This window comes from Cynocephalus volans, chromosome X, assembly GCF_027409185.1.
Source record: "Cynocephalus volans isolate mCynVol1 chromosome X, mCynVol1.pri, whole genome shotgun sequence".
Taxonomy (NCBI): Eukaryota; Metazoa; Chordata; class Mammalia; order Dermoptera; family Cynocephalidae; genus Cynocephalus; species Cynocephalus volans.
Genome location: NC_084478.1, coordinates 80,142,948 through 80,167,094, shown reverse-complemented (window position 1 = coordinate 80,167,094; position 24,147 = coordinate 80,142,948). Strand labels below are relative to the sequence as shown.

The 24,147-nt window shown below is 51.6% G+C and overlaps 1 protein-coding gene across 3 annotated transcripts; it reads right to left on the bottom strand.

The window, feature by feature from the left end:
* Positions 1-2,748: 2,748 nt before the first annotated feature.
* Positions 2,749-20,404, bottom strand: NLGN3 (neuroligin 3). 3 transcript variants are annotated; one of them, XM_063083901.1, is made up of 7 exons: positions 19,948-20,404; positions 19,242-19,301; positions 15,299-15,358; positions 13,468-13,617; positions 7,034-7,219; positions 4,230-5,019; positions 2,749-3,592 (listed from the first exon to the last, which is right to left on the bottom strand). In XM_063083901.1, the coding sequence occupies exons 1-7, from the start codon at positions 20,402-20,404 to the stop codon at positions 2,749-2,751; spliced, it is 2,547 nt and encodes an 848-aa protein (XP_062939971.1). The 3 variants fall into 3 exon arrangements, with proteins under 3 accessions (XP_062939971.1, XP_062939972.1, XP_062939973.1); XM_063083902.1 differs by lacking the exon at positions 19,242-19,301; XM_063083903.1 differs by lacking the exons at positions 15,299-15,358; positions 19,242-19,301.
* Positions 20,405-24,147: the final 3,743 nt, after the last annotated feature.

Genomic DNA, 24,147 nt, shown 5'->3' with positions numbered 1-24,147 from the left:
CTTAATCTCATTTTCCCCTTTGTCATTCTCAGAAGAAATGGAGAACAGGTCATCAGCTCTGTCCTTATGTAGAAGTTAAATTTTCGAAGATGATTATATACACTAGTCACATAGTAGGTGCTCCACAACCACTGAGCCTTACCTCATTAGCTTCCTCCTTTCTAAATTAAACATACAAACAAACACCTAATCCTTTGGTACATTGTTTCTGTTCTTCTCCAGACCCTCTGCAGCTTTCCCATATATGCTAAAAATGTGCTGACTAAGGGTAGACCCGTTCGCGCGTTGAAAGACATAACCAACGGCAGGTAGGGTGGAACAGGCTGAGTAGGACTGTGGGAAGGTCCACACATTACTGGGTTGCATTCTAGGTCCGTTTCTAACACTAACAATGATGGACTGATGGACTTTTCTGGGCTTAACTCTAAAGTAAGTGGGTTGGACTAGATGATTCCAGGGTTACTTCTAGGTCTAAAACTCACACTTTGATTACTTCCCAGCTCCTCCATGCTATATTTTTGTTACTATATGCTAGTATCCACATTAGTTTTGGCAAGAAGAAAGAAAATAAGGGAGGGAGGGAGAGAAAGTGGGAGAAAACCAGTTCCACACTGGTTTTCCATAGGATTCATCCAACTTGTGACCCACCCTGACACCCTCTGCCCGTTCTTCTTCTTCCTCCTCCTCCTCCTCTTCCTCTTCTTCTTCTTCTTCTTCTTTAACTATACATGTTCCAAGTCAATCACTGCCCATCTCTCTTGTCCCACGGACCATATTAGTATATTAGTTCTGAGTTTGGGTCTTCGTACATACTACCTGGTGTTTGTCCCCTCTGAGCATCATCTTGGTTGTGATGGTTCATCTCCCTCATTTTGTCAGGGTCACTTCGAAGAATTCTATTCCTGGTTTCTGAGGTGTCAGCAACCCCACCCAACTGTCATACTTGATGAGCAGACTCCCAGTTCAGTCCTTCAAGTCACTGAGAATAATATGAAATCCCATAATGCTAACCCTGTAGGGCCTCACTGAAATTATTCCCCAGGGTTGACAAGAAGCCACTGATCACAATCCTGAAGAGAAATCACTCCGAGGGCCCCCCAGTGACTTCTCCAATTCTAATTCACAGAACAGGAAACAAGTATCCCTCGGGAAGGAGAGGGCCCTTGCTCTGTCAGTCACCCAAGGTAAGGGAGTCCACATGTCTGATGCCACACTGGATTCAGATACAAGAAAGAATTTCAGCATGTTAGGGGTCAGACCTCCTCCCAGCTCCTGGTCCAAGATGAGTGGCAGCAGAAGAGGAGGAGGAGGAGGTGGCAGCGGTGGCGGCAGCGGCAGCAGAGGAGGAAGGAAGGATTATTTTTGCAGTTTCATTAGGAGGCCTGAGATGCTTAGAGGAAGCTTCAGCTGCAGGAACCCAGAGCTTTGGGGGAGAGGGGAGATGAGGACAGCAACCCGATTAAGATTGGAGAGGCCTTCGTGCAGGGGGCCAGCAGAGTGCAGCCCAGACTTGTATCAGCTTAAAGGTACAGAGGCAGAGGGAGGCTGCCTGATTGATTCCTAGCCCACAGAGGCACCCTGCGCGGGGGTCTGCTGGGACACGGCCTGTGCAAGGGAGGCAGGTTGGGAGTGCTAACTGGATTTTTTATTTTTATATCAAGACACTGTGTTTAAAATTTTTACAAAGGACAACTCCATGGGTTTCCGTTAGTGTTTTAAGAACTTTTCTTTAAAAAAAAAAAGCCAACAACAACAAAAAACACCGCCTTTTTGAAAGAGTAATGACAGACACAAAAGCGATTGTAAAGAAAATGGGGCGAATTTCTGATAACGTTTCCCCAAGGGCAGAGGCAGAACCCAGTTCATACCCGGGGGCCCAATAATGACATGGCCTCCACAGTACCTTGCTCACCAAATCTAGAGTGCCCTGGCCTAGCCAGGTCAATGCTGCTGGCCTTTCGGGGAAGCAGGTCACCCTTCATTCTCTGCAGCCCTCCACAGGGACACAGAGATAGATGGTTGAAGATCTCTCCCCTATGGCCCTCCAGCCCATCTATCATTAACTCCTTCCTCTTCCACTCCACGGTCTTCCTCAAATCTGTTTCTTTCATGGAGGTCCTGTTCCTTGGTCTGATTTTGTGAGCACTGGGGGTTCTGGAGCCAGAGAGACCTGGGCCTGGAGCTCTCCCTTCCAGAGCCTCATAGCACTCACGGGTTGGAAAAGCATTTGCTCCAAAATTTAAAAGAAAAAGAAAAGAAAAGAAAAAAAATCAGCAAAAACAAGAGCCAGAAAAAAGACCAAGTCTGGGGGAGGAAGAGCTAGTCTGCTCTTTAAAGCTCCCAAGTCTGGAGTTGGTCGGTGGTGCAGTTCCAAGAGAGGCCGAAGGTGAGCACCAAGGGGGTGTCCAGCTGTTGCTTTCAGGCCCCCCAGGAGTGTCTGTGGTCAGGCGCAGGGAGCTGGCTTCAGCTGCTGTTTCATGGGTCCTCGGTTTACCAAAGACTCATTTGCGTCCCCATTTGAAGTGTTCTTTCAGGTTTAATTCCGTATTTGTGTTTTTGTACATGCGGGTGCATGTCCACATCTGTCTGTGCAGGTGGGTCTGCTGTAGGGTGTGGGTGTGTGCGTATACGTGTGTGTGTGTGTGTGTGTGTGTGTGTGTGTGTGTGTGTGTGTGTGTATCTGCTTGTGCATGTGTTTGTGGATCTGGGAGCGGGGAGCTGGGAGATAGGCTGTGCTCTGGGCTGGAGCTATACCCGGGTAGTGGAGTGTGAGTGGGGCAGCCCAGTACTGTTGAACCCTGCGGCAAAGGTGTTATAGGGGTGCAATGTCTGCAGCCCTACCAGGGAGTTGGGAATCATAGTGATGGTGTTGGGGGTCATGAGTGGGATGTCATCAGGGGAGCGCCGCAGGGTCAGGGTGTAGTCAGGTAATGCAGTGAGGCGCAATGTGTCATGGGGGGGACCGGCCTCACACTCATGGTGGGTGGGGCCCAGCTGTAATGCCGCCAGCTCTTCCTCAGGAGCAGCTCCCAATTCAGGGGCACCAGCTCCCCTCTGAGGGCTAGGCTGCCGCAGGGGCTCCTGGCGCCGTTTGTCCTTACGGTAGTAGAGGGCAGCGAAGGCCAGAACGTTAAGGAATAGAAGGGAGGCCCCCACTGCGATGGTGACACTTAATTCAGTGGAGTAGTCACGAGGGTTCTCCACCAGGAGTGGCCCTGCATCCTGGTCCCCGTTCCATGACCCTTGGGCATTCTCGTTGCTGTAGGCAGGTGAGATGGCTGGCCGCTTGGTGCTCCAGGTCTTGCCATTGGGCCTGCGGGTGATGTGGGAACTATGGGTGGTATCCGGGGGTGGCACTTTGGTGGTTGTGGATGTATAGTGGAACATGTCATGCAGGTTATACAGGTGGGGCACCAGGTGTTTCCAAAAGGCCACCTTAGTGGCCCGGTAATGATCGCGGACCCTTGGTTTCAGCCCGATGTGAAGGTAGAGCTGGTCTCGGGGATTGTATTTGGACCAGGCCACTTCCTCAAAGCGGTTGGCCTTGGTGTGAATGAACTTGGTGTCCTGAGGGACCGGCTTGTTGGGATCCCTGAAATACCACATGGAAATCTGGGGTCACCACTCTACCTGGATGAGGAAAGGGCCCAGCATTCTGCCTCTCACACCCACCCCACACTTCTTTCCCAGTCCAAAACTTTCCACTATTTCCATCTTTTTCAGGGTCCCTCCCTCTGTCAACATCCCCTTCTCCCCCCAGGGCTTAAACTCCTAGTCCCCATGATGGCGTCATGGAAACCATCTCATCCTTCCCTGTGCTCACAGTCTAAGATCAGGCTAGAGATGCTTTTTCTTCTCCCCTGCTAATGAGCATCTATCAGTCTTTGCAGCTCCCCAGTTTTGCCAAAACCCCTCCACAGATTCCTTCTGAGTGTACTTTATTCCCATTTCACAAGGCCTCTGACCAGCTAACCCTGAATCCCATAGTTCTGCCAGTAACTCTCGGTCCTGATGCTAACCAAGTTCTGAGCCTCAACAGAATTTTTGAAGGAAGAAAAATGACATGAAAGACTCAAGAAGGGGAGGTAGGAAGGGGAGTGAAGGGGTTACCAAGCAAGATTTTGGGAATATCTTAGGAAGGGAGATGATGGAAGAAGTAAATAGATAGAGGAGCAGAGCAGAGGGCATGCAGGGGTCCCTGAGAAGAAGAAACCCCATTTTCTCCTTACCCAGTCTTGGCAAAGTTGGTCCAATAGGTCATGACGACAGCACTAAGCATAACATCATTCTTGGAGAAGTTGCAGGGGAAAAGGTCAGTGGGGCCTACCATAGGGACACCAAAAACGTAGGGTACTTCATCCCCATGAGCTGCATCTGACCACGCAGGCTTCATGAGGCTCTGGCAGTGATGGTAGAAGGCGTAGAAGTAGGTGGGTGAGCCATAGCGGGCGTGCAGATCGGCAGTCACCACTGAGGGCTCCACCCACTGGTGGTCAGTGAAGAGTGCCACCAGTGTTTTACGGCGGGTCTCAGGGTTGTCACGGTCTGCCCAGTCTGTGTACATGAACTTGATGGTCTCCCGCAGGGTGTCCTTACCCTCAGGATAGCCATACAGATTGTCCACAAAGTTGGAGACGGAATAGTCAAAGTCAGTGCCAGAGACACCATCCTCAGGGTCCACCACCCCTTCCACAAACTTGAGACCCTCACCCTGGTTGACACCTAGCATGATGTCATAGTTGAGGAACTCGCCCTGTTCCATGAGGATCTCAGGGTCATCAGGAATGACATCACCATCAATCACAGGGCCAAAGGCCACATGGTAGCGGGCTGGCTGGATGTCCTGCTCTACCAGCTCCTTGGCGCTCTTTTGCCGAAGACAGTCTACCATATCCACGGTGTCTAGCACGTTACAGCCCACTTTGTCTGCCAGCAGGCTGGTGTACTTCACTGGCTGGTAGTTCACAGCCCAGCTGGACAGAGCAGAACCACTTTGGATGATGGCCCTCTGGAAAAGCCCTACAGAAGACAGGCAGCACCAGGTCAGATCTGTTGTGTCACACACAGCCATACTGAACCTTATTCCTTTGTTACTGAGGCTGCTCTATGGTTCCAATGGGCTAGGAAGGAGGAACAACTCTTTGGCAGTGGATGATGGGTTAGAACCAGAGGTGGGGGTGCTGAGCTCCTTCCCTGAGCAGTCCCCTGCCTGGATCCTCCATTGCTTCCCTGTCCTGGTGTGATGGTTGGTAACTTGGGGGTTAAGGAAATGCCAGAAAGAATTAACCCCTTGGGTCCTAGACATCAGCCTCCTTATGCTCCCTCTCTTTATCTCGCCTTGTCTTCCCCTCTTGCTTCCTGCCCAGCTGGGCCCAGCTCTGTGCCAGCACACCACCAGGGAGCTGGCGCTTACACCACAAAGGGGTCTTTTTTTATGAGAAATGAGAAATGCAGGCAGGAGAGAGCCCCACATTCTGGGAGTTTGGGGAAGGACCCTGAGGGCAAGGGCCTTGGGGTCTGAAAGTCTCTAGGGAGTGTGCCCTCCCAGTCTGCAGCCTCCACAGAGACTTTCCTTTTCCTGAAGCTACTGATGCTTCAGATCCAGATTTTCCCCCAGCTGAGGGAGCCAGTCCCCCAAACTCAAAAAGAAGATGATTCTTCCCCCTCTAGGATAAAAAAAAGGGTATCTCCCTGGCCCCAACATTCCCAAGAGAGAAGTTGGCCTTCAGGCACACAATTTCATTTTTCTAAGAGAAAGGCAGTTTGCATGGGTGGAAAGAGAAGGCAAGAAATATAGATTACTACTTACGAGAGAGCCTCATTTTTCCAAGGATATTCTCCAAGAGTCAATTACAGAAAGACAGGGAGAACAAATGTTTAAAGAAGCCAGGCCTCCAGAGACACAGACCCCCATGAGAGTATAGCACCACTCCAGGAAAGGCCTTCTCCCCCCAGGGAAAGGGTCCCCAACCAGACAGAGGCCCCCTCACAGCCAGTCACTTCACCCTTCTGTGGGGAAAAGAGCAGGATTCCTCTTCCCACTACTGTCACCTAGAAACACATCCTCTCTCTTTAGAGATGCAGATCCCACCATAGTCTTCCCTCACCAGGGTAGTCCCCTAGTCCCCGGACGGGCAGAGACAGAATTTCAAGGTCAGAGAAGGTGATTCTCCTCTCTCAGAGACACAGGCCTTCTTCAAAGACACACTGAAAGTGTTCCTGTGAGAATATCACTAACTCATGGGATCGATTTCAACAACAACAAAAAAATTATCCTCTCTCACAGATTTCCTTACTTCAGAGAAGGGCATGTATTTCAGAAAGATCTTTTCTTCCTGAAAACCTCAGCTTTGCCTCTCAGAGATAGAATGTTCTCTATAGTCCAGAGGTGGAGAGAACATTTCCTGCTGAGCAAAAAAGGGCCTATTCAGCCTTCTTGGAATGGTCACTGGCAGAGGGACCCACCACAAGGAGAGAGGCTAAAAATAAGTCTCCCTTAGGTAGGCTGCACAGCCCGGGAGGAGGGCTGGGGTCTGGTAATAGACCATCGTCCCTCGGAAGAAGCCCGTCCCACGGGTTAGTGATTCTCATTTCAGACCCGCCTCCCCCTCAAAGACATTTCCACTCTTGTACAGACTTGTCCTTCAGCAAGAAAGGCAGAGAATGAGTGTTTCTTACACCTAGAAACCAATTTTCACCCTAGATCTCTACCCTGAAATAACACGTCCTTCCCATACTGAAAGGTTTCCCCTGCTCAAAAAGAACTACTGTCCCTTCAGAGAAAGGCATTTTACTCCCACTCTCCCAAATGAGACTCCTACATCAGAAGGAGAATCTTGCTTTCTCAGGATGTAAATGGGATTCTTTCCTTCCCTCTCTCCAAGGGGATCCTGAGCTGGTAGAAGAGGGCTGGCTGATCCCCCTGGGTGCTCCTGGGCCATGGAGCTGGGCATTCTGGAGCCTGGAAGGCCTGGGGCTTAGGGTGGGCAGCCAGCACTTGGCTAGTTGATGTTTTGCCCCGAGAGCTACTCACCCTCAGAGTGATGTGACAGTGTGAGGAGGCTGACACAGGAGGCACCGATGCCTGAGCCAAAGACGGTAATACGGCGGGGATCTCCTCCAAAGAAGGCAATATTCTCACTCACCCAGCGGAGGGCCTGGATTTGGTCAAGGAGCCCATAGTTGCCCTTGGCAGCTTGATCTCCAGTGCTCAGGAAACCTGGATTCAACAAAGGGCATGAGGACAGCGAAGGTGGAAGGATGGAGGATTTGGGTTATGATGGCAGGCAGGAGTCAGGGAGATGGGGACAGGGTAAGCACGCAGCATAGCTCTTTCCATCCAGCTAACATAAACCATCGTTCCTTTCTGCACGGTCCAGCATCATCAATATAGGAAGGGTCTGCTCTCTGCCTCCCAGCCATTATCCAATTTGGAAGAAGGGGTCTCCAAACCACTTGAAGTAGATGCCTCCAGGAGGGAGACTTAAACTGGAGGAACTGCAAATGGCCAGAACTCAGCATCCTCTGCCCTGATGCACTGTCTGGGAACATCACCCTAATAACATCTAGCAAGATATAGTGGAAAGAGCAGGGACCTTGGAGTCAGTTAGTCCTTAGTTTGAATTCTGGCTCTTTTACATGTAGCCATGTAGCCTTGGGCAAGTTATTTAAAAATCTCTGGGCCATAGTTTCCTCTTCTGTAAAATGAGGATAAAAATACCTCATAGGGTTGTAGCAGAGATAAAATGAACACGAGCATCTATAACACGCACAGCACATTGTAGACCCACAGTTACTTCTCTTTCTCCTTCCTCTCTCTCTGGAGGAAGTGAAGATCCCAAGAAGCAACAATCCCTAGGCTCTCCTTGCCCTTCCTGTACAAATTAGTCCATCTTCACTTCTTTCCAGGGCCTCGGATAGCCCCCTTCCTCTCATTCTCGGGGTAGATTCCCATTTCTCTTCCTCCAAGACCTATTGAATCAGAAACTCTGGGGTTGGGGCCCAGCAATCTGTTTTTGCTGGTGCCTGCTAAAGCTGAGAAACCACTGGGTTAGGCCATCTTTTTAATCTGGTGGAGAAATGGGGAAGTCAGTGCAGTGTGTTACCACAGAAACAGGTCTTCCCGCCTACCCACTGGGATTTGCTGATGCGGAGACATGTCACCATGGAGACTACCTTCCCACCCATCTGCTGGGATTTGCTGCTGTGGAGACTTATTGCCATGGAGACTACCTTCCTGCCCACCTGCTGGCTATCCCACAGAGATGTCCTATATTCCCCCCACCCTGCTTCCGTTTTAGACTGATCCTGCTGCCTTATTTCATCTCTCTTCCCTGATCCTTAGGTTTCTTGGAAGGCTCTATCTTCTCCTGTCCTAGGCTTTCGGAAGGTTCTTTCCAGGTGGGTAATTGCAGTGATCCTACACATTGGAAACCCATACCTGGAGCAGTATTTTTTTTTTTTTTTATATCTCACTTTACTTATTTGTGTTTTTCTTAAAACAAAAGAAATTTATTGTCTTACAGTTCCGGAGGCTAGGAGTTCAAAATCAAGGTATTGGAAGGTTGGCCATTTAGTTCACTTGGGAGAGCATGGTGCTGGTAACACCAAGGTCAAGCGTACAGATCCCTGTACCAGCCAGCCGCCAACAAACAAACAAAAGCAAGGCATGGCAAAGCCATGGAGCAGTATTTTTTGACTCCACAGTCAAAAGCTCCTTCACAGCACCTGGAATCAAGTTAGTGAGAGGTCATGTTTGAGGAGGTTCCCACAGCTCACAGAGAGCTCTCCGGTGATCCTGGCAGTCCATGGGCAGAGATGGAATTCAAATAAATTCAAGCGGGTGCAAGACCTCATCACTGTCTTTCTTGAGTTCTTCTGGACCTATTTTCTGCAAAAGAGCTCATCTCACCCTCTTCAAGTGTGTTACTAGTTTACCTTTGGTACAATTAAGTATGTAAAGTATTTAGTTTTTCCTCCCAGGATCTAGTCACAAGACCTCTTTAGCCCCAAGTTCCAGATGAGGAAATGAAAAGGAACTAGAGAAAGCCTGAATGAGGATGAGTGGAGGAGCCCTTGTTCCTCCAGACAAAGGAACCAGCTTCTCCTCTGCCTGGCCCATTCAGAAATCAAGCTGCTCCTGCGAGTCTTAAAACCATGCTGACCAAGCTCAAGCCTTGAGACCCTCTGGCAAAAATCCCTTTGTGCTTCTTTGAGTCTTCCCACCTTCTCTTGCCTTGCCCCATATTCTCTTTTTCTTTTCTCTCATTTAGGCAATAGCAGTCTTGGCTTCAGTCTTTGCCAAGGTATCATTCAGAGAAATGTGTCAAATATGTCCATCCTAACCAGTGGGAAAAGCCTGCATTTGGATGTAATAGAGTAGATTTCTGCAACATGTACCGATTTCCTGGGTTAGGAACAATGGCCTGAAAGGGCTGGGTGGAGGGATCTGCTCCCTCAGATCCCATGAGCCTCCAGATAAGGGGCACTGAAGCATGTGGATGATGCCATGTCAACAATCCCCACTACAAGAGTCCTGCCTGAAGTACTGCATCCAACAGGCTCAGGCAGATGACACAGCAAACGTGAGCGACCATAAGCCCACAAAACCTGGCAGTCTGGGATAACAGTCACTCGCTGCTAGTTCCCCAGTAACTCAGCCATCCACAGAAACCATGGGAGAATAGAGGCTGAAATACCAAACTCCACAAATTGTCAGAAAAAATCTGAGCCAGCCAGTCTCCCTGGGCCCACATTTATACCGCAGCACATGGTAAGCTGCTTGCCAACAGAAGACGGGGGAATCTGGCAGATTGTATCGAAACCAGATATTTGTGTCACTCAAAGCTTGATGTTTACCAGGTTTTCAGTTTGCCTGGAGGGCACCTGAGCAAGGATGTAGGATTAAGTTCTGGAACCCAGAATAAAACTTGGCAAGTCCCTCCTTCCTCAGCCCCAGGGATATCCACATCCTATATCCTGCTGGAGTCCCTTTATTTTGTTGGCTCCAAGCCCAGAGGGGGCTTCTTTAATAATAGCTATGCCTCTGCCTTGGAGGGGATCCATGGATTAGCTTGTGACATTCTCAACATTCATGAATCGCCCAAGATGTCTAGAGAAGCACCTTAGAGTGAACCGTCTGTTTGGGCTCAGTGGTCAGGAGAAAATCATGGGAGAAAGGGTGAATGAATGCATGTAACTGGAGTCCAAAACTGGCCACCTGTCTTGGGATGCTTTGGGAAACAAAACAACAAAGCCTCAGCTACACAGCAAAATCCCCAAACGTCAGGGACAAACCCAAGTTCTATATCTGCTGCCAAGAGACAAAAACATCTTGTATGTACCCAGAATCCAATCAGTGGCTTATTGATTATTTTTGTGTTCTAGAACAGGAACTGAAGGGTACACAGGAAGTGGTGGGAAACTTCTGACCAAATCTCAGTTTATGACTCCTTCTGAGTTTTGAGTAATATTATTTTTATCATCAACTGCTTAAGCCCAAAGAATAACATTCCTGCCCCCCAGATGTGCTGTTCTGGTTATCCAAATGAGAGGAGGTTGTAAAGTGGGGGCTCTTAACCTGAGTTTCATGGATGAGCTTCAGAGGGATCTGTGAAATTGTTTTTACAAGTGCATGTGTGCGCACGCACATTGTTCTGGAGGGGAGTCCATAGCTTTCATAAGAATTTCAAAAGGGTCCAAGACCCCCCAAAAGGCTAAGAACTTCTGATATAGAAGCTTAAGGATCAGAGCAGCTGAAGGGTTGTGAAGTAGGCAGCAAATCAGGATACATGGAGTGCTCACCAGTGACAGCCTTCTGCACAGCCCACAGCTCTCAACTGACACTGTGGAGACTTCACATCCTATGTGAAATCTTGAGTCTCCTCCTATCCTATGAGTCTCTCCTTCGGTTTCCTCTCTGCCTCCTTTCCCTGTGTCACTCTCATCCTCTTTTCTCTCCCCAGCCCTTTTCTTCTCCCTTTCTCTTCTCCCTCCCCCTTTCTCATCTCTCTCCGCCCTCCTTCGCTCTCTTTTTTCCTTCATTCCTAGCTGGTCTGATAAGATGGAACTGAGGCATATTCTTAGTATACTCTGTATTTTCCAATAAGCCTTAGAGAATGGAGCTTTGTGTTTATAATTTTTAAAAGCAGCTGAGTTGAATATTTGCTATCACTCTAAGAAAAGAAAGTAGGAAAATTACTTCTGGCCTTCAACTACTGCGCATGTGTGTCTGTATATTGTGCGTTTGTTACTCCTCAGGAACTGTGCAGCCCTAGTGTGTGGGTTTACAGCCACCTTTATGGTACCATGAGATTCAGATCCCCTTTCTCAACAGGATAGAACATCTTACAAGAGCCTTGCCATGGTGTCTGAGGCAATGCAGAAAGACAGAGGAACAGAGGCAGAACCATGAAATCCCAAGCCCACTAGACCATGGAGAGGCCAGGGTGGTGCCCTGTGTGCTCCATACCCGGTATCCTCGTGCCACTGGAGACACAGACTCTGTTTTTTTCAGGGAATATCATTTTTCCAATCTGAACCGTAAAAAGGTGTCTTCCTATCCCACATAACATTAAGGGTTAAATCAAGAGGAGAGTGCCATTCTGTGCACACAACCACACCCAAAGTGAAAGGCAGCACCAGGGCCTCTGGGATTGGAACTGGCAAAGCAATATAGCCAAGAGCACATTAAAATAAGGTCCTATTCCCCAACTGGCCATGGAGTAAGCCATGCTAAATTGCTGGTTTGGCATCCAGGCCGGCAGACCTGACAAACAGAATAGACCCGCATTGGAACTCTGAGGACACAAACACCCCAGGCAAGAAGTTGGCTTCTTTATGCCATTACAGGGATCCAGGGCCTTGGTGAGCATCTGAAAAGTAGCAATGCCCTGTATGCTTAGTCACCCTTTCTGAGGCACTTGTTAACCTCAAGACATTGGCCATAGATAGGCATTGGTGATCACCAAGGAAGGTACAGGGTAGAAGGGCAGCCTAAATTGCCAAAACAAGAGTGTGACCGCACAGTATGTGGGGGAAGGGTGTACGGGTTTGTAAGAGGAGCACGGGTAACGAGGGGGAGCATGCGAGGGTGTATGTGTGGAGAGAGTAGAAGGAATGTGTACGTGCGTATATACGGGGTACGTAGGCGTGGGGGGTGCACGGGTGTGGTTGGGGTGGGTAGAGGTGTGTGTGTGGATGGACATAGAAGCAGCTCTAGGTACATGGAGGTGTATCTATTTGTGGGGTGGAGTGAAGGAACGAGTGCGTATGTATTTACTGGGTGTATATATGCACAGTATGTAGGGGAAGAGAGTGTGTGTGTAAGTGTGTATGCATGCACGTGTGTGTGGTGTGGCGTGTGTGTGGTGTGGCATATGTGTAGGAGGTCTATGGGTGTGTGTATATGTGGGGGAATATATAAGTGGAGTGCCTAGGATGTATGTAGACGTGGAAGCAGGGATATGGTGTGTGTATGTGTATGTGTGGGGTGGGGTGGTGTGGACATACAGGTGAGGGTATATGCATGTAGGGAGGGGGAATATTGATTTGTGTTTTCATGGGGAAGGTGAGGGACAGACAGATGTGTGCATGTGTGTAGTATGTGGGTGTGTGGAGTGGATGTGGAAGCAGCATGTGTGGGGGATATGGTGTGTGTTTAAGTGTAGGGTGGGTGGAAGAAATATTTATGGACATTTAAGATGCATATGTGTGGAGTTTGGGTGTGGATGTGGACTGCAGGGTGCAGGTGTTGTGTAGGGTGTAAATATGGGGGAGAGGAAAGCATGCGTGTGGGGATGTGTGGTGAGTGCGGGTGTAGATGTGGACAGAGATGCGGGGAGAAGTATGTGAGTGTGTGTACACACATAGAAAGTGACAGCAATCTGTGGGGGTGTGTGGAGGTGGCATGTACAGAGTATGGGGTATGTGGACGTGTCTGCAGGGAGTGTATGCCGAGTTGGGGAAGAATGTGTTTGTGTGTGAGGAGGTCTGCAGATGTGGACACGGGCTATATGTGTGTGTGCTTTGTGGGGTGGCTGAGAAACAGCTGTATGCATGGAGGTGGATGTGTGGACACGGGGTGGACTAAAGGAATATTTGTGTATGAGTGAGGTGTTTAGGGATGTGGGAATGGGTGGGGAGGGATGAGGACAGGACACTAGAAAATTAATGGACCCTACAAAACTCAGCCAAGCAAAAATCTGGGAGCAGAGACCTGGCTTGGGACCTAAGAGAAGGTGTGAAGTTTGGCTTGAATTTCCAGTGGCATCTAAACATTCCAAGAAATGGCCTGGAGATATGGAGAAGCCCCTGGCCCTTGGGTAGAGGCCATGGGATAACAACATTTTGACTATGGTCATTAACACCAGCTAGAGAACCAAGGCTGCCTGTTTTTAACCCGCAGCATTCTCTCCTCCTCCCCTGAGAAGCCAGCCTTCCTTCTAGGCGACTGGCAGGGAACCATACCTAGCACCCCAACCCGGTAGTTCAGGGTGATGACGATGACGTTGCCATAACTGGCGAGGACGCTGCCATCAATCATGTTGCCTGTCCCTTCCATGTAAGAGCCTCCGTGGATGTAGACCATGACGGGCTTAGCACCACTGTCCCGGATGTCTGAAAGTAGAAGGGGTGAGACACAGGCTAGGTAGGGTGCCCTTCCTCCCCCACCCCCGACAGCCCTGGGGGAGAGGGATGCAGGCAGCAAAGCTATCCCAGGTGCCAGGACACCACTGCCATCCCTGAGGGCAGGACTCGTGGGGCTGATCAGCCTGGAGCTAAAGCGTTGGCCAGAGACAGTTGGACTTGAGTGAGGTTTGTAAAGACTCTGGTTTCGAGGGCCTCCCAGCTGAAGGCAGCCAGTCACGCCTGATACAGCTAGGCCTAAGTGGGCCATGGCGGGGCCCTGGGGGTGGGGGCAGCAGGAAGAGGAAGGGCTGGTCCCTTAGCTGTGTCAGGTGAGTCCCTGCCCTGGGCACCCAGGAGTCCTGGGACCTGACATGGCTTTAGAGAGCAGAGGCTGGGGAGCCCTGAAACCCCCAAGACTAGACCATTTACACGGAAAAACGGCCATTGGCAGCAGCTGGCCCCCCAGTGCAGACAGAGACAAGAGGTGTGGAAATAAGGGGTGGCACAGGGATAAAACAAGGAAGGATGTGGGTAAAGGGGAGTGAATGGCAGAGATGGGGTGGGGGGAACCTTATTGACATATTTCCTTAGCTGTGTGCCCATTTACCCCATTCTCCCTGCGCAGACCTAACCAGAAACACTGGGGACGGGGTGGAACTAAGGATGAGAGAGCCACTCCCAGGCAGCATTAAGATGAAGATGGAGCTTCCCAGAGGCCATTCAACAAGGGACCGTCAAGCAGCTGCTCCCAAGCCCAGGCAGCACGGCGTTGGGGCTAGGGTGGTCACAAGAAGGTTCCAGGCCTGATCACCTCTGCCTGTAACCCGGCAGTCTGCGAGCTGGACCAACACTCTCTGCCACACCAGCACAGCCCTACCCATCACCAGTGGGCCCCCCTGAGCTGTCTGGCCCTCCATGGGCAAAGGGGCAGGAGCAGGGCATGAAGGTAGAAAGGAACGCTCTCTGCTGCAGAGCAAACAGAACCTGTTTCCCCAAGGAGAAAGGCTGGTCTGATCATCACCTATGCCATCTACCGATGTCTGTGGTGTCCTGGCCTCAGCCTGGCATTTTAGTCCCCAGTCTGTCTGGCCCTGTCCTGAACCTACTGCGACCCTTGTCCCTGAGACCATCTCTTTTTTTCTGAAAGAAGGTTATAGGGAGGTTCTAGGTGCTGCTATTCTCCAGCCCCTTTGGTTGTCACTGTCTCACTCCTCAGTTCACTGTCCTGCTGGGGCCCCTCCCAGGAGCCAGGCTTCCTGCAAGACACAGGGGTCTCCTCAATGAAACAACAGGTATCTCCTCGTTATTTGGTTTCTTTTGTGCCTCTCCTGCCCTCCCATGGCCCTGCTTTCTCTCCACTCTCCCTGCTGCTCAGTAGGGGCAGGTGCCCATGAACCACAGAAGATGGGAGAGGGGAGGGGGACCAGGGCGAGGAGGCTTCCCGACCCATGGCTCTGCTTGTGGTCCTCTGCTCCTGCCAGCCGTGTACATCGCCCGGGAACTCCCAGTAGCCAACGAGGCCAAAGACAGATGAACAGCCCAATGGCCTTGTACAAGAACAGAAACACACCAACGGACGGACAGACAGACAGACGGGGCTTCTCCCCATCGAGAAGGGGAGGGGCTCTGTGCCATGCACCAGCCGCCACGCCCTGCAGCCCCCAAATACCTTCATCTTCATCCCCGTCATTATCCGCTAAGTCCTCGCCCTGTTTCTTAGCGCCGGATCCTGGGGACCAGACACGGGGAGACATAACAGCACAGAACAGAGAACAAAACAGAGAGAGAATTCAAAAACAGCATGACTGCAGTGTGGCCCAGCAAGCCAGCTCTGGGCCTGGGCCCAGGACAGGCAGGAGGGATGGCAAGAACTGAGGGAATGGGTGGGCTGAGGCCCAGACCTTCATCAGGATGATGGTGTTGCAGGCCCCTGCTGTGCTGGCCTCCCTGCACCTCCCCACCCCGCCTGCCTGTCCCCAACAGCCCATCTCAACCAACTACCTTCCCCGTTAGGAAGGAGGTAGCAACAGGTGGGCCAGGGCACAGAGCCAGAGACCCACTCAGGGGAAGAATTCATTCTGCGTGGAAGGGGCTGCACGTGTGTACACGGGCAGGTTGAGCTGGAGAGCAGGGACAGGTACTGAGGGTGAGGGTGACATTGCCAGCATGGGTGGATATCAAGGTGAGGTATTTAGGACAGAGAGGTGTACCAGGGACCCCAGGCCTGAGCTATCAGGGCCCAGTGGTCAGGCTCAAGCCGGGCCTCAGCTGACCCTGATTCCCACAGCAGAAAATGGGAAATGAAGCTTTCCCTCTGGTCTTCCTTGTTGGAGCCCCCTGCTCTGGTTAATGGCAAATGGGGTTCCTGCCCACAGGAACCAGTCTTGAGAGCAGCAAGCATTGCTCTGAGATGTAGAGAGAGCCAGAAACAGAGGGAGGGAAAGGAGAAAGGGGAAAAGGAGAAAGGGATGATGGTGCGGGGGGGAGAAGAGAAGAGAAACAAAGAGATAGGAATAATGGTAACAGCTCCTACCATGTACTGGATATTTACCATATGCCAGACACTCTACTTCTGCCATATTGTTTGATCCTCATACCCCAATGAGGTAGGTACTATTCATATTCCTGTTTCACTGATGGGGAAACTGAGGTTCAGAGAGGTAAAGTGACTTGCTCAAGATCACAAAGCTAGGAAGTGCTACAGGTGAGATTCAAACCCAGTCTGGTTGACTCCAAAGCCCGTGGTCTTTCCATTGCACCATGCCACCTTTCTGGGACAGGGAAAGGAAAAGTAAGAAATAGATGAGAAAAGAGGCATGGATGGGTGGAGAGAGGAGGGGAGGAGAGGAGAGAAAAGAAGAGACTAGAGGGAAGAGAGACATTTAGGACCTGGGGGTAAGCTGGCACCCATTCTCCTTTCTGTTCTAAGGAGACTCGAAGTGTATCCTGAGAACAGCTGTGGAGAGAGAGGACCTACTGCCTGGGTGCTGGTCGGTGTGTGGAAATAGAGGGAACTCTGTTGGCACCCCAGGGCTTACCCTCTTGTATGTATGACACCAGATACCCTCAGCCTGGAGGTAGCAAATAGCCCTCTTTCTCAGGGCTTTTTTCTCAAATATCCCTCTTTCTGGGCTCTGGTGACTGGATTTCCTTGCAGCAACTAATCAAAACAGAAACCACCCTCATACTACAAAATGGCTTTTCAACTAGGGCAAGAGCCCAGCCCTAGGGTAGAAACCGCCTCCGGCTTCCTGAACTTCTGGTGGCGCCTACTGTCCTAACACATTAGCTCAGCACCTGCCAGTATTTCCCTCAGAAGCCCTATGGGACACGGGCATCATCGCCCACACAGCGGACAATCCACCACGCTGAGAGGAATCACTCATCCCTAGACATGAATTCCCTTCAACCCTATGGGGGTCAGGGGAGGTCTTCCCCAGGAAACCGTTTATTTCCCATCCTCCCTAAGTAGATGCGTCCCTTCTGCCCCCCTCTGAGTGTCCCTGGGTTGCTGCATTGTCCCGGACTCCTTTGCACAGATGCCTTTGCCCCTTCAGCCTGGCGCTTGCTGCTGTGCCTCTCACTCAGGCCAGCTCGACCACCCTACTCAGACGCTGTGGCCCCCAACCGGGCTCTGCCTGACCTATGCACACCACAACACTAATGGCCTCTGGGTATGGGGCTCTCCCAAGAAACAAGATTTGTAACTGTTTTAAATGGCCAACAGTCCCTGGATAAGGAACTAATTTGAACAGCTAAATGACCAAATGCCCTCCCAGACACTGTCTGGAACCCACTTCCCAAACTGGCCTTGGGGCTCAGGAAAACCAGCTGAATTTTTAGGCTAGGAGCTTCTTCAGAGCATCCCTCCACATCCCAAAAGCACCTAGCGTATGACCTTGCCCATAGTCAGCAATCGCGATTGATGAATGCTTGAATTTGAGAGTAGGGACTTCCAGTCAGCTCTTTGGCCAAACTCTCAGGGCTGGAATGGATGCCCTAGGGCTCTTACTGGAGGCTTGGGGAGATTATACTTCCTAAGAAATGGTTAATGTTAGAGTTAGTGTCATCTCCTCTCCTTACCTCACTCCACTAACTAAGTCATAGGAGCAGGTTGAAGAGACCCTCTTCCTGAATTCATTTGTAGGCTAATGGAATGTTAAGGCCAGAATGGTCCCCTACCACCTTCAGATGTGGAAACAGAGGTTCTTAAAGGAAAAGACTTGCCTAAGGTCTCACTGTGAGTTGGCAGCAGAGCTGGGACTCAAGTCAGGCTTTGTGCTTCCCAGACCTGTACTCTTTCTCCAGCACCACAACACTTCTGCGTTCATGAGGAAAAACACTGATTGCCTACTGTGTGTGAGGCCAGGTGTGGGGATGCGGTGAGACACTATCCCTAGGGCAGCGGGTCTCACTCTATGCTTCATTGTGCATCAAAAGCACTCAGGGCACATGTTTAATATGTAGATTCCCAGACTCTGCCTGCAGAGATTCTTATTCAGCAGAGAGCATTCCATGCCAGGAATTCTGACCACCCCACTCTGAGAAACCCTGCCCTAGGACATCAAAGGAGGGCAAAACCCGAGCTTGCCAAACAGTTGTAGGGATCAGGTTGTGATTTCCCACTTGTTCTTTAGGCTGTTATTGTTTTCGATTCAGCCCAACCCATCCACATTTTACCATTTTTTTCAGAGTTGGGGAGGTGGGAATGACCAGATGGGAATTGACTCTGTGTGCTACAGTGGAAAGAACATGTCCTGAGGGTCAAGAGACCCAGGTTTTGGTCCCAGCTCTGCCATAGACCAGCAATGGGGCCTTGAGCAGCAGCAAGTCACTCCCTGAGCCTGTTTCCTCATCTGTAATGTTGGGATACTGATTCCTGCCTTCTACACTTCCAGAGGTGTGAGGAGAATTTTATGAGGCAAATATGAAAGCACTCTGTAGAAAACGTAAAGTGGTATTTGAACAGGAAGAATTATTATGCACAGGGACAAATTCCTCTCAGCAAGAGAGTAAATTTAAAATTCAGGATCTTGTGCCTCCTTTAGATCCATAGTTCCCAGAGACCCTCAAGTTCTGCCACCAGAGCAGCCTGGGTCTCTCAGCTGTGCTCTGGCCAGAGGTGTGGGGGCAAGGGCAGGGGTGTGTATGGCAGGAGTTACTAAACCTGTGTACACATGTTTGGTCTAAGCTTCGGGTTGGAAGGGTTGAGCCTAGACTTTCAACCCCAGAAGGAGCATAGGAGGGATGGTCTTGTGGCTCCACCTGGGGGGCGGGGGGACAGAGCCTCTAGCTCCATCTTGGCTGCCTAGTTTCTCCTGAGGTCTTATGGAGAGAGCCACTGGCTCTGTCTTTGGCACACTCTTAGGGTGGAATTTGGGACTGGGAAGATCGGAAGAAATGGGGTTGCTGCTTCTGCTCTGAACCTGCCTCAGGCCACCAAATGCTCCCTGAAAAGTAGCCAGGGCCCTCAGATGAGGTGGAGCTTATGCTTGCTCAGTACCCCTGAGCCTGGGCTACTTGAAGGAAGGCTGGGTCCTCAGGGGCAAGGGTAGGTGGGCAGGCAGCCCTCCCTCTCTCTCTCTCTCCCTCCCCGCCGGCTCGCTACCTACCTCCTTTCCTACAAATTTTCTTGTTGGGCTTTCGGGCGCATTCCTTGGAAATCCGCTTTACTGTAAAATGAATAAAAAACTAAAAAATAACAGGAGGCCTCTGCCCAGGGGCATGCACCCCCCCCCCACCTCCCAGGCCCCAAGAGCTGAGCTGCTCTGCAGGCGGCACATGGCAGAGAGCCTGTCCCACCATCTCCTTGTTTCTGTCACTTACCTTAGTGTGACCCCCATGGGAAGAGGCATCAGCTAGCGAAAGAGGAGGCATCTAAGCATTGCCCACCGGGCTTGCCCTCTGCCTCCCACACACACTCAGCTCCCTTGGCTAGACACACCTACCACCTTTTGAAGCAGGTGGAATGGCAACAGGGGAGCCTGTTGGAGTCAGCATCCTCCCGCGGGCAGCTGCCAGCGGTGACCCAAACTCCCCCAGGGAACCCCCATCCAGCACTGGACCTAGACCTGTCAAAACTTTCAGGCCTGGCCAGGCCCCTCCTGGCAACAGTGTCACTCACACATGGGAGCTCGGACAATGCTGGGAGAGGGAAGAACAGGGAGAGGGAAGGGGGAGGCCAAGCAGAGTGATGGTTAGAAGCATTTTCACAGACAGAGAGACGCATGCTGCAGGGCACACAACCACATGCAAGCCACAAACACAACAGGGCAGGCGGGAGGCAGGGAGGGCACCGTGCCTGGCTGCTGCACTCACCATCCTCCGTGGGCACATAGACATTCAGGTAGAGGCAGTCTTCATTGGGCTCCTGGATGTAAGTAGCGACGATATCCAAGTTGGCAGTGAACCAGACTGGCAGCATGACTTCGGGCACAGCTGTGTGGATGTTCTGGGGGCACACTGGGGGAAAGTGTGTGGCGTTCCGGATGCCCGACCAGGATGGGGGTGGTTCGGGGGGCAGGAAACGTTTCTCGCCAATTGGGGGAGCTGCGTAGGGTACTCCCAGGTATTGGTCCACAGGCCCCAGGATCTCACTGGGCAAAGGTACCCGGGCACCCCTTAGCTTCCCAAAGTGAGTATTGACTGTGGGTGCTGGGGCCTGTGTACTGGCCCTCAGAACCAAACTGAGGAACCACAGGGTGAGGCACAGGCTCCGGCCAACTGTGGGCTTGGGGCTCAGGGACAGCGAGGGCGGGCCAAGCCGCAGCCACATGTTCCGGGCAGGGGGACTGGCAGGAGAGGCAGACTCCAGGGTCACAGCATCAGCCCAATAGGCAGCCCCTTCATGACCACACTGACTTGAACCTCAAAAGTGAGCTCTCGAGGGACACCTACAGGTGCCCAGCAACGCAGAGAGCAGGTCGTCCAAGCACCACAGCTTCAGAAAGGGGACTCCCTCAGGGCCAGACAGGCCTGTGGAAAGAGGGAAGTATGCATCATCCAAGATGGTCTGGGAGGGCTACAGAGTCAGTCTTTGGGCCCCTGCTGGACTTGGGTTATTCTCCTACGGTTAGGAGAGGTTTCACATGCCCAGGATTCCAGGGACTCACAGATGATCCACTGCCAGTCAGAACCATTCTATGTGCCTGGCCGTGGTTGGACAATCCAAGGGGACTGACAGAGTGACAATTGTTGGGACCACAAGTTCACAATCCCCAGACTTCAACCCCACAGCCAATGGAGTTCATCAGGAAAGGCTGAAGCCAGAGTAGCATGTGGTAGCAGGGTGTGTGGAGAACTGGAAATGGAGCTTGAATCCCTGGACATGCTATGTGAGCACTGAGCTGTCTGACCCATGGGACCCTATAATCCCACACAGGGACCTCCACATCAGGAGAGGGTAGCATTGTTAACCTCATTCCAGGACACTAAGGCATGTGAAGAGAAAGCAGCAGATAGGCAGAGGGTCTCACAGAGGGACACCCTCACCCACAGGCAGGGCAGGGGACAGGCCAGCCATTCACCAGAGTCCCCAGCCCCTCCCATCCCCCTCCTGTAATTTCTTCTTAGTCCTCACTGCTCCCAAATCCTTAAGCCTTGGTCCTTCCTGTTGCCTGTCTCTAAATTCACACTAAATGCCAGAACTGAGGCAGAAACCCTTCTGCCTAGCACCCCAGGCATTGCCGATGCTAGTTCAGGTAGAATAAACTGAACAGAATGTGGGTGACACACACTCAGAAACTCACAGAAATAAACTCATAAAGACTCAAAGAGGGAGCGAGAGAGACCAAGCCAGGATCACAGCCACTGCAATATTCTCTGGCAGAGACATACATTCCAAACCCGTAGAGTTCCCCTCATATAGTCCCACACTGTGAGACAGAGCGCCTCATACAGCCAGAGCTTCACAGAGCGATACATTCAGAGACATACACAGAGACTCACAGAAATATAAGCACACATACCCGCATAGGTAAATATCTAGAGACACATGCAGCATAATGGTGACACATAGGTGGAGACAGAAACAGAAATAGCAACACACTCAGACACACAGGCCTTCTGACACAATTACACAGTCAACACATATGCACAGGCACACACAGATGCTCTGCATGGTTACACACACACGCATATGCGCGCTCACACACGCACATCACACGCTCACACATTTAGTTTCCCCCCACTTCTCCCGCCTTCCAAGATTGCAGGCCTGCTCCTTTAAGAACTGGCTGAAGGGGTGGGGGAGGGAGATTGGGAACGCCCAACAATCAGCCGCCACGAGAGGGGAAAAGTGTGTGTGTGTGTGTGTGTGTGTGTGTGTGTGTGTGTGTGTGTGTGTGTGTGTGTGTGTGTGTGTGTGTGTGTGTGTGTGTGTGTGTGTGTGTGTGTGTGTGTGTGTGTGTGTGTGTGTGTGTGTGTGAGAGAGAGAGAGAGAGAGAGAGAGAGAGAGAGAGAGAGAAGAGAGAGAAGAGAAAGGAGGAGGAGAGAGGGTGGGTAAAGTGGCTAAAGGGGTGGGAGCTCAGAGGAAATGGGAAAATGGGGAGCAAACTATGGGAGGGAAGGTCCCAGACTGCCCAAAATGCACCCGGGGTTGGGGGGAGGAAGGGAAGGGGAAGGAAGGCGTAGGAATACGGAGGTGGGGCAGGAGGGAGTGGGTGGGTGTGTGTATGGGGGGGGATAGTCCGCAGCTGAGTTCACACAATCCCCCCATTCACCATCTCCATGGCAACTCCGGGGCACAGACTGCTCATTCACACGGCTTCCCCGCCAGCAACCCCCCCATTAACCCCCTCGGTGCCGCCCCCACCCCACCAATTCCATTAACCCTTTCGGGATGCCTCCCTCTCCAGTAACCCTTCGGCGCCAAATGCCAAATTCCCCTTTGAGTCAGTCCCCATGCAGTCCATCCCCTGTGAACGCCTAGATAAACTGACCGACCCCCAAACGCCCTCTGTACCCTAGGACCCACTGTGAGTCCCCAAGGCCAAAATCTCCATCCCAGTCCAACTTGCAATTTGGGAAAAGACAAGGGGAGGCAGCAATGCCAGGGATGAGAATGGCATCTGGGGGTACTTTTGGGGCTGGAGTGGTGTTGGGCGAGGGGCATTGTGTGGGAATGGACCAGTATTGAGAACTGCAGTATTGAGGGCTATGAGGGTTTGGAATGGTATTGGGTGATGGAGTTGTACTGGAATGGGGGAGGATAGAATAAAGGCCTCCATTAGGTGGGGGGGCTGCAGAGAGTGGAGGAGGGAGCCTGGCTATGAGATGCTATGATGGAAGGGAGATGGGGCTGTACTGCCGGGGAGGGGGAACTGGCAATGTGCAATACAGAAATGGGGCTGGGGACCCTTGATAGGGGTATTTTGATGAGCATGCGGGCTGAGCTGTGGAAACGGGAACCATGGGCGGGAGGATATTAGGGATGTGGGATTTAGGGAGGAGGTGGAGGAGAGAAGCGGGGGAGGATTGGGGGGTCAGGGGTGGCGATGAAGAACATGGGGGTGAAAGGGATGGGGGCCACTGGCTGGGGAGTGGAGGAGTCTGGGATTGGGAGGGGAAAGGATGGGGGCAAGGTATGGGCAGCTAGAGGATGAGAGACCGGGGCAGGCGGCCTCACCTGTTCCCCGGGCTGCTGCGGCTGACTGAACCGGGCCACGGACCACCCATATCGCCTCCAGGCCAAGGGCTCCGCACCCGAATCCCCGAGATCAGCTCTCCGGCAGCCTGGCTGCTGTGCCCGCGCACCGAGGGGGCGCGCTGCGCGTGCCCGGACAAGGGGGGGCGCGGTCCCTGCCATTAACTCCTTTTGTGCCAGAGATGGCTCAAGTCCTGGGGCATGGCCCAATTCCCCCCATGCTCAGCCATGCTCTGCTCGCACTCTCTCCCTCTCTCACACACATACCTCAAATCACACGCTCTCAGACAGGTGATCTTCCAGGGCAACTAGTCCAAATTTTACCTGCAAAGCTTGAGGCTTTCAAACAAAGGGAGAAACTGAGGCAGTCTGCAGGAGCTCCCAGTCATACTCCACAAAGACATGTTTGTCTCCACCTCACTGAGCATTCCTCACCTCTCTTCAGCACCAGCGCTACCCAAACAGCAAGCAGTGGGGCCACTTTGCCCTCATCCTGTCACTCACCCAAAGGTCAATGCTGTTCCCTCCTGCTGTTTGTGCTGGGGCATGTCAAACTCAGCCTGTCAGCATGCCAGTTGTCTGGCCATTTCAGTCACCCCGTTTCAGATCTGGTGTCTTTGTATCTTGTGTTTCTGTATGTAGTGCACCGGTCCAATTTGTCTAGCACTCCCCAGTCCCTTCTGAATGTCCCTTATCCCAGCCAACCCTCTTCCCCTGTGACTCCTCGGAATGTTTCTATCAGGATAAAATAAATCAGAAGAAAGCTTCAGTCATTTTTTGCCCTTCCCCTGTCAGGGAGTCCCATTCTTTGTGCACACAACTCTTCAACTTGGTAAGTCCCATATGAGCAAGGGCTTCACGGACCTCCAGAAGGG

Bases quoted from the DNA above. Each gene is read 5' to 3' on its own strand.
- NLGN3 (XM_063083901.1), bottom strand. From the start codon at position 20,404: ATGTGGCTGCGGCTTGGCCCGCCCTCGCTGTCCCTGAGCCCCAAGCCC. The intron at 19,302-19,947 runs GTGAGTGCAGCA...TTCATTTTACAG, and splicing joins CTATGTGCCCACGGAGGATG to TAAAGCGGATTTCCAAGGAA. The intron at 13,618-15,298 runs GTATTTGGGGGC...TTCTACTTTCAG, and splicing joins TGACGGGGATGAAGATGAAG to ACATCCGGGACAGTGGTGCT.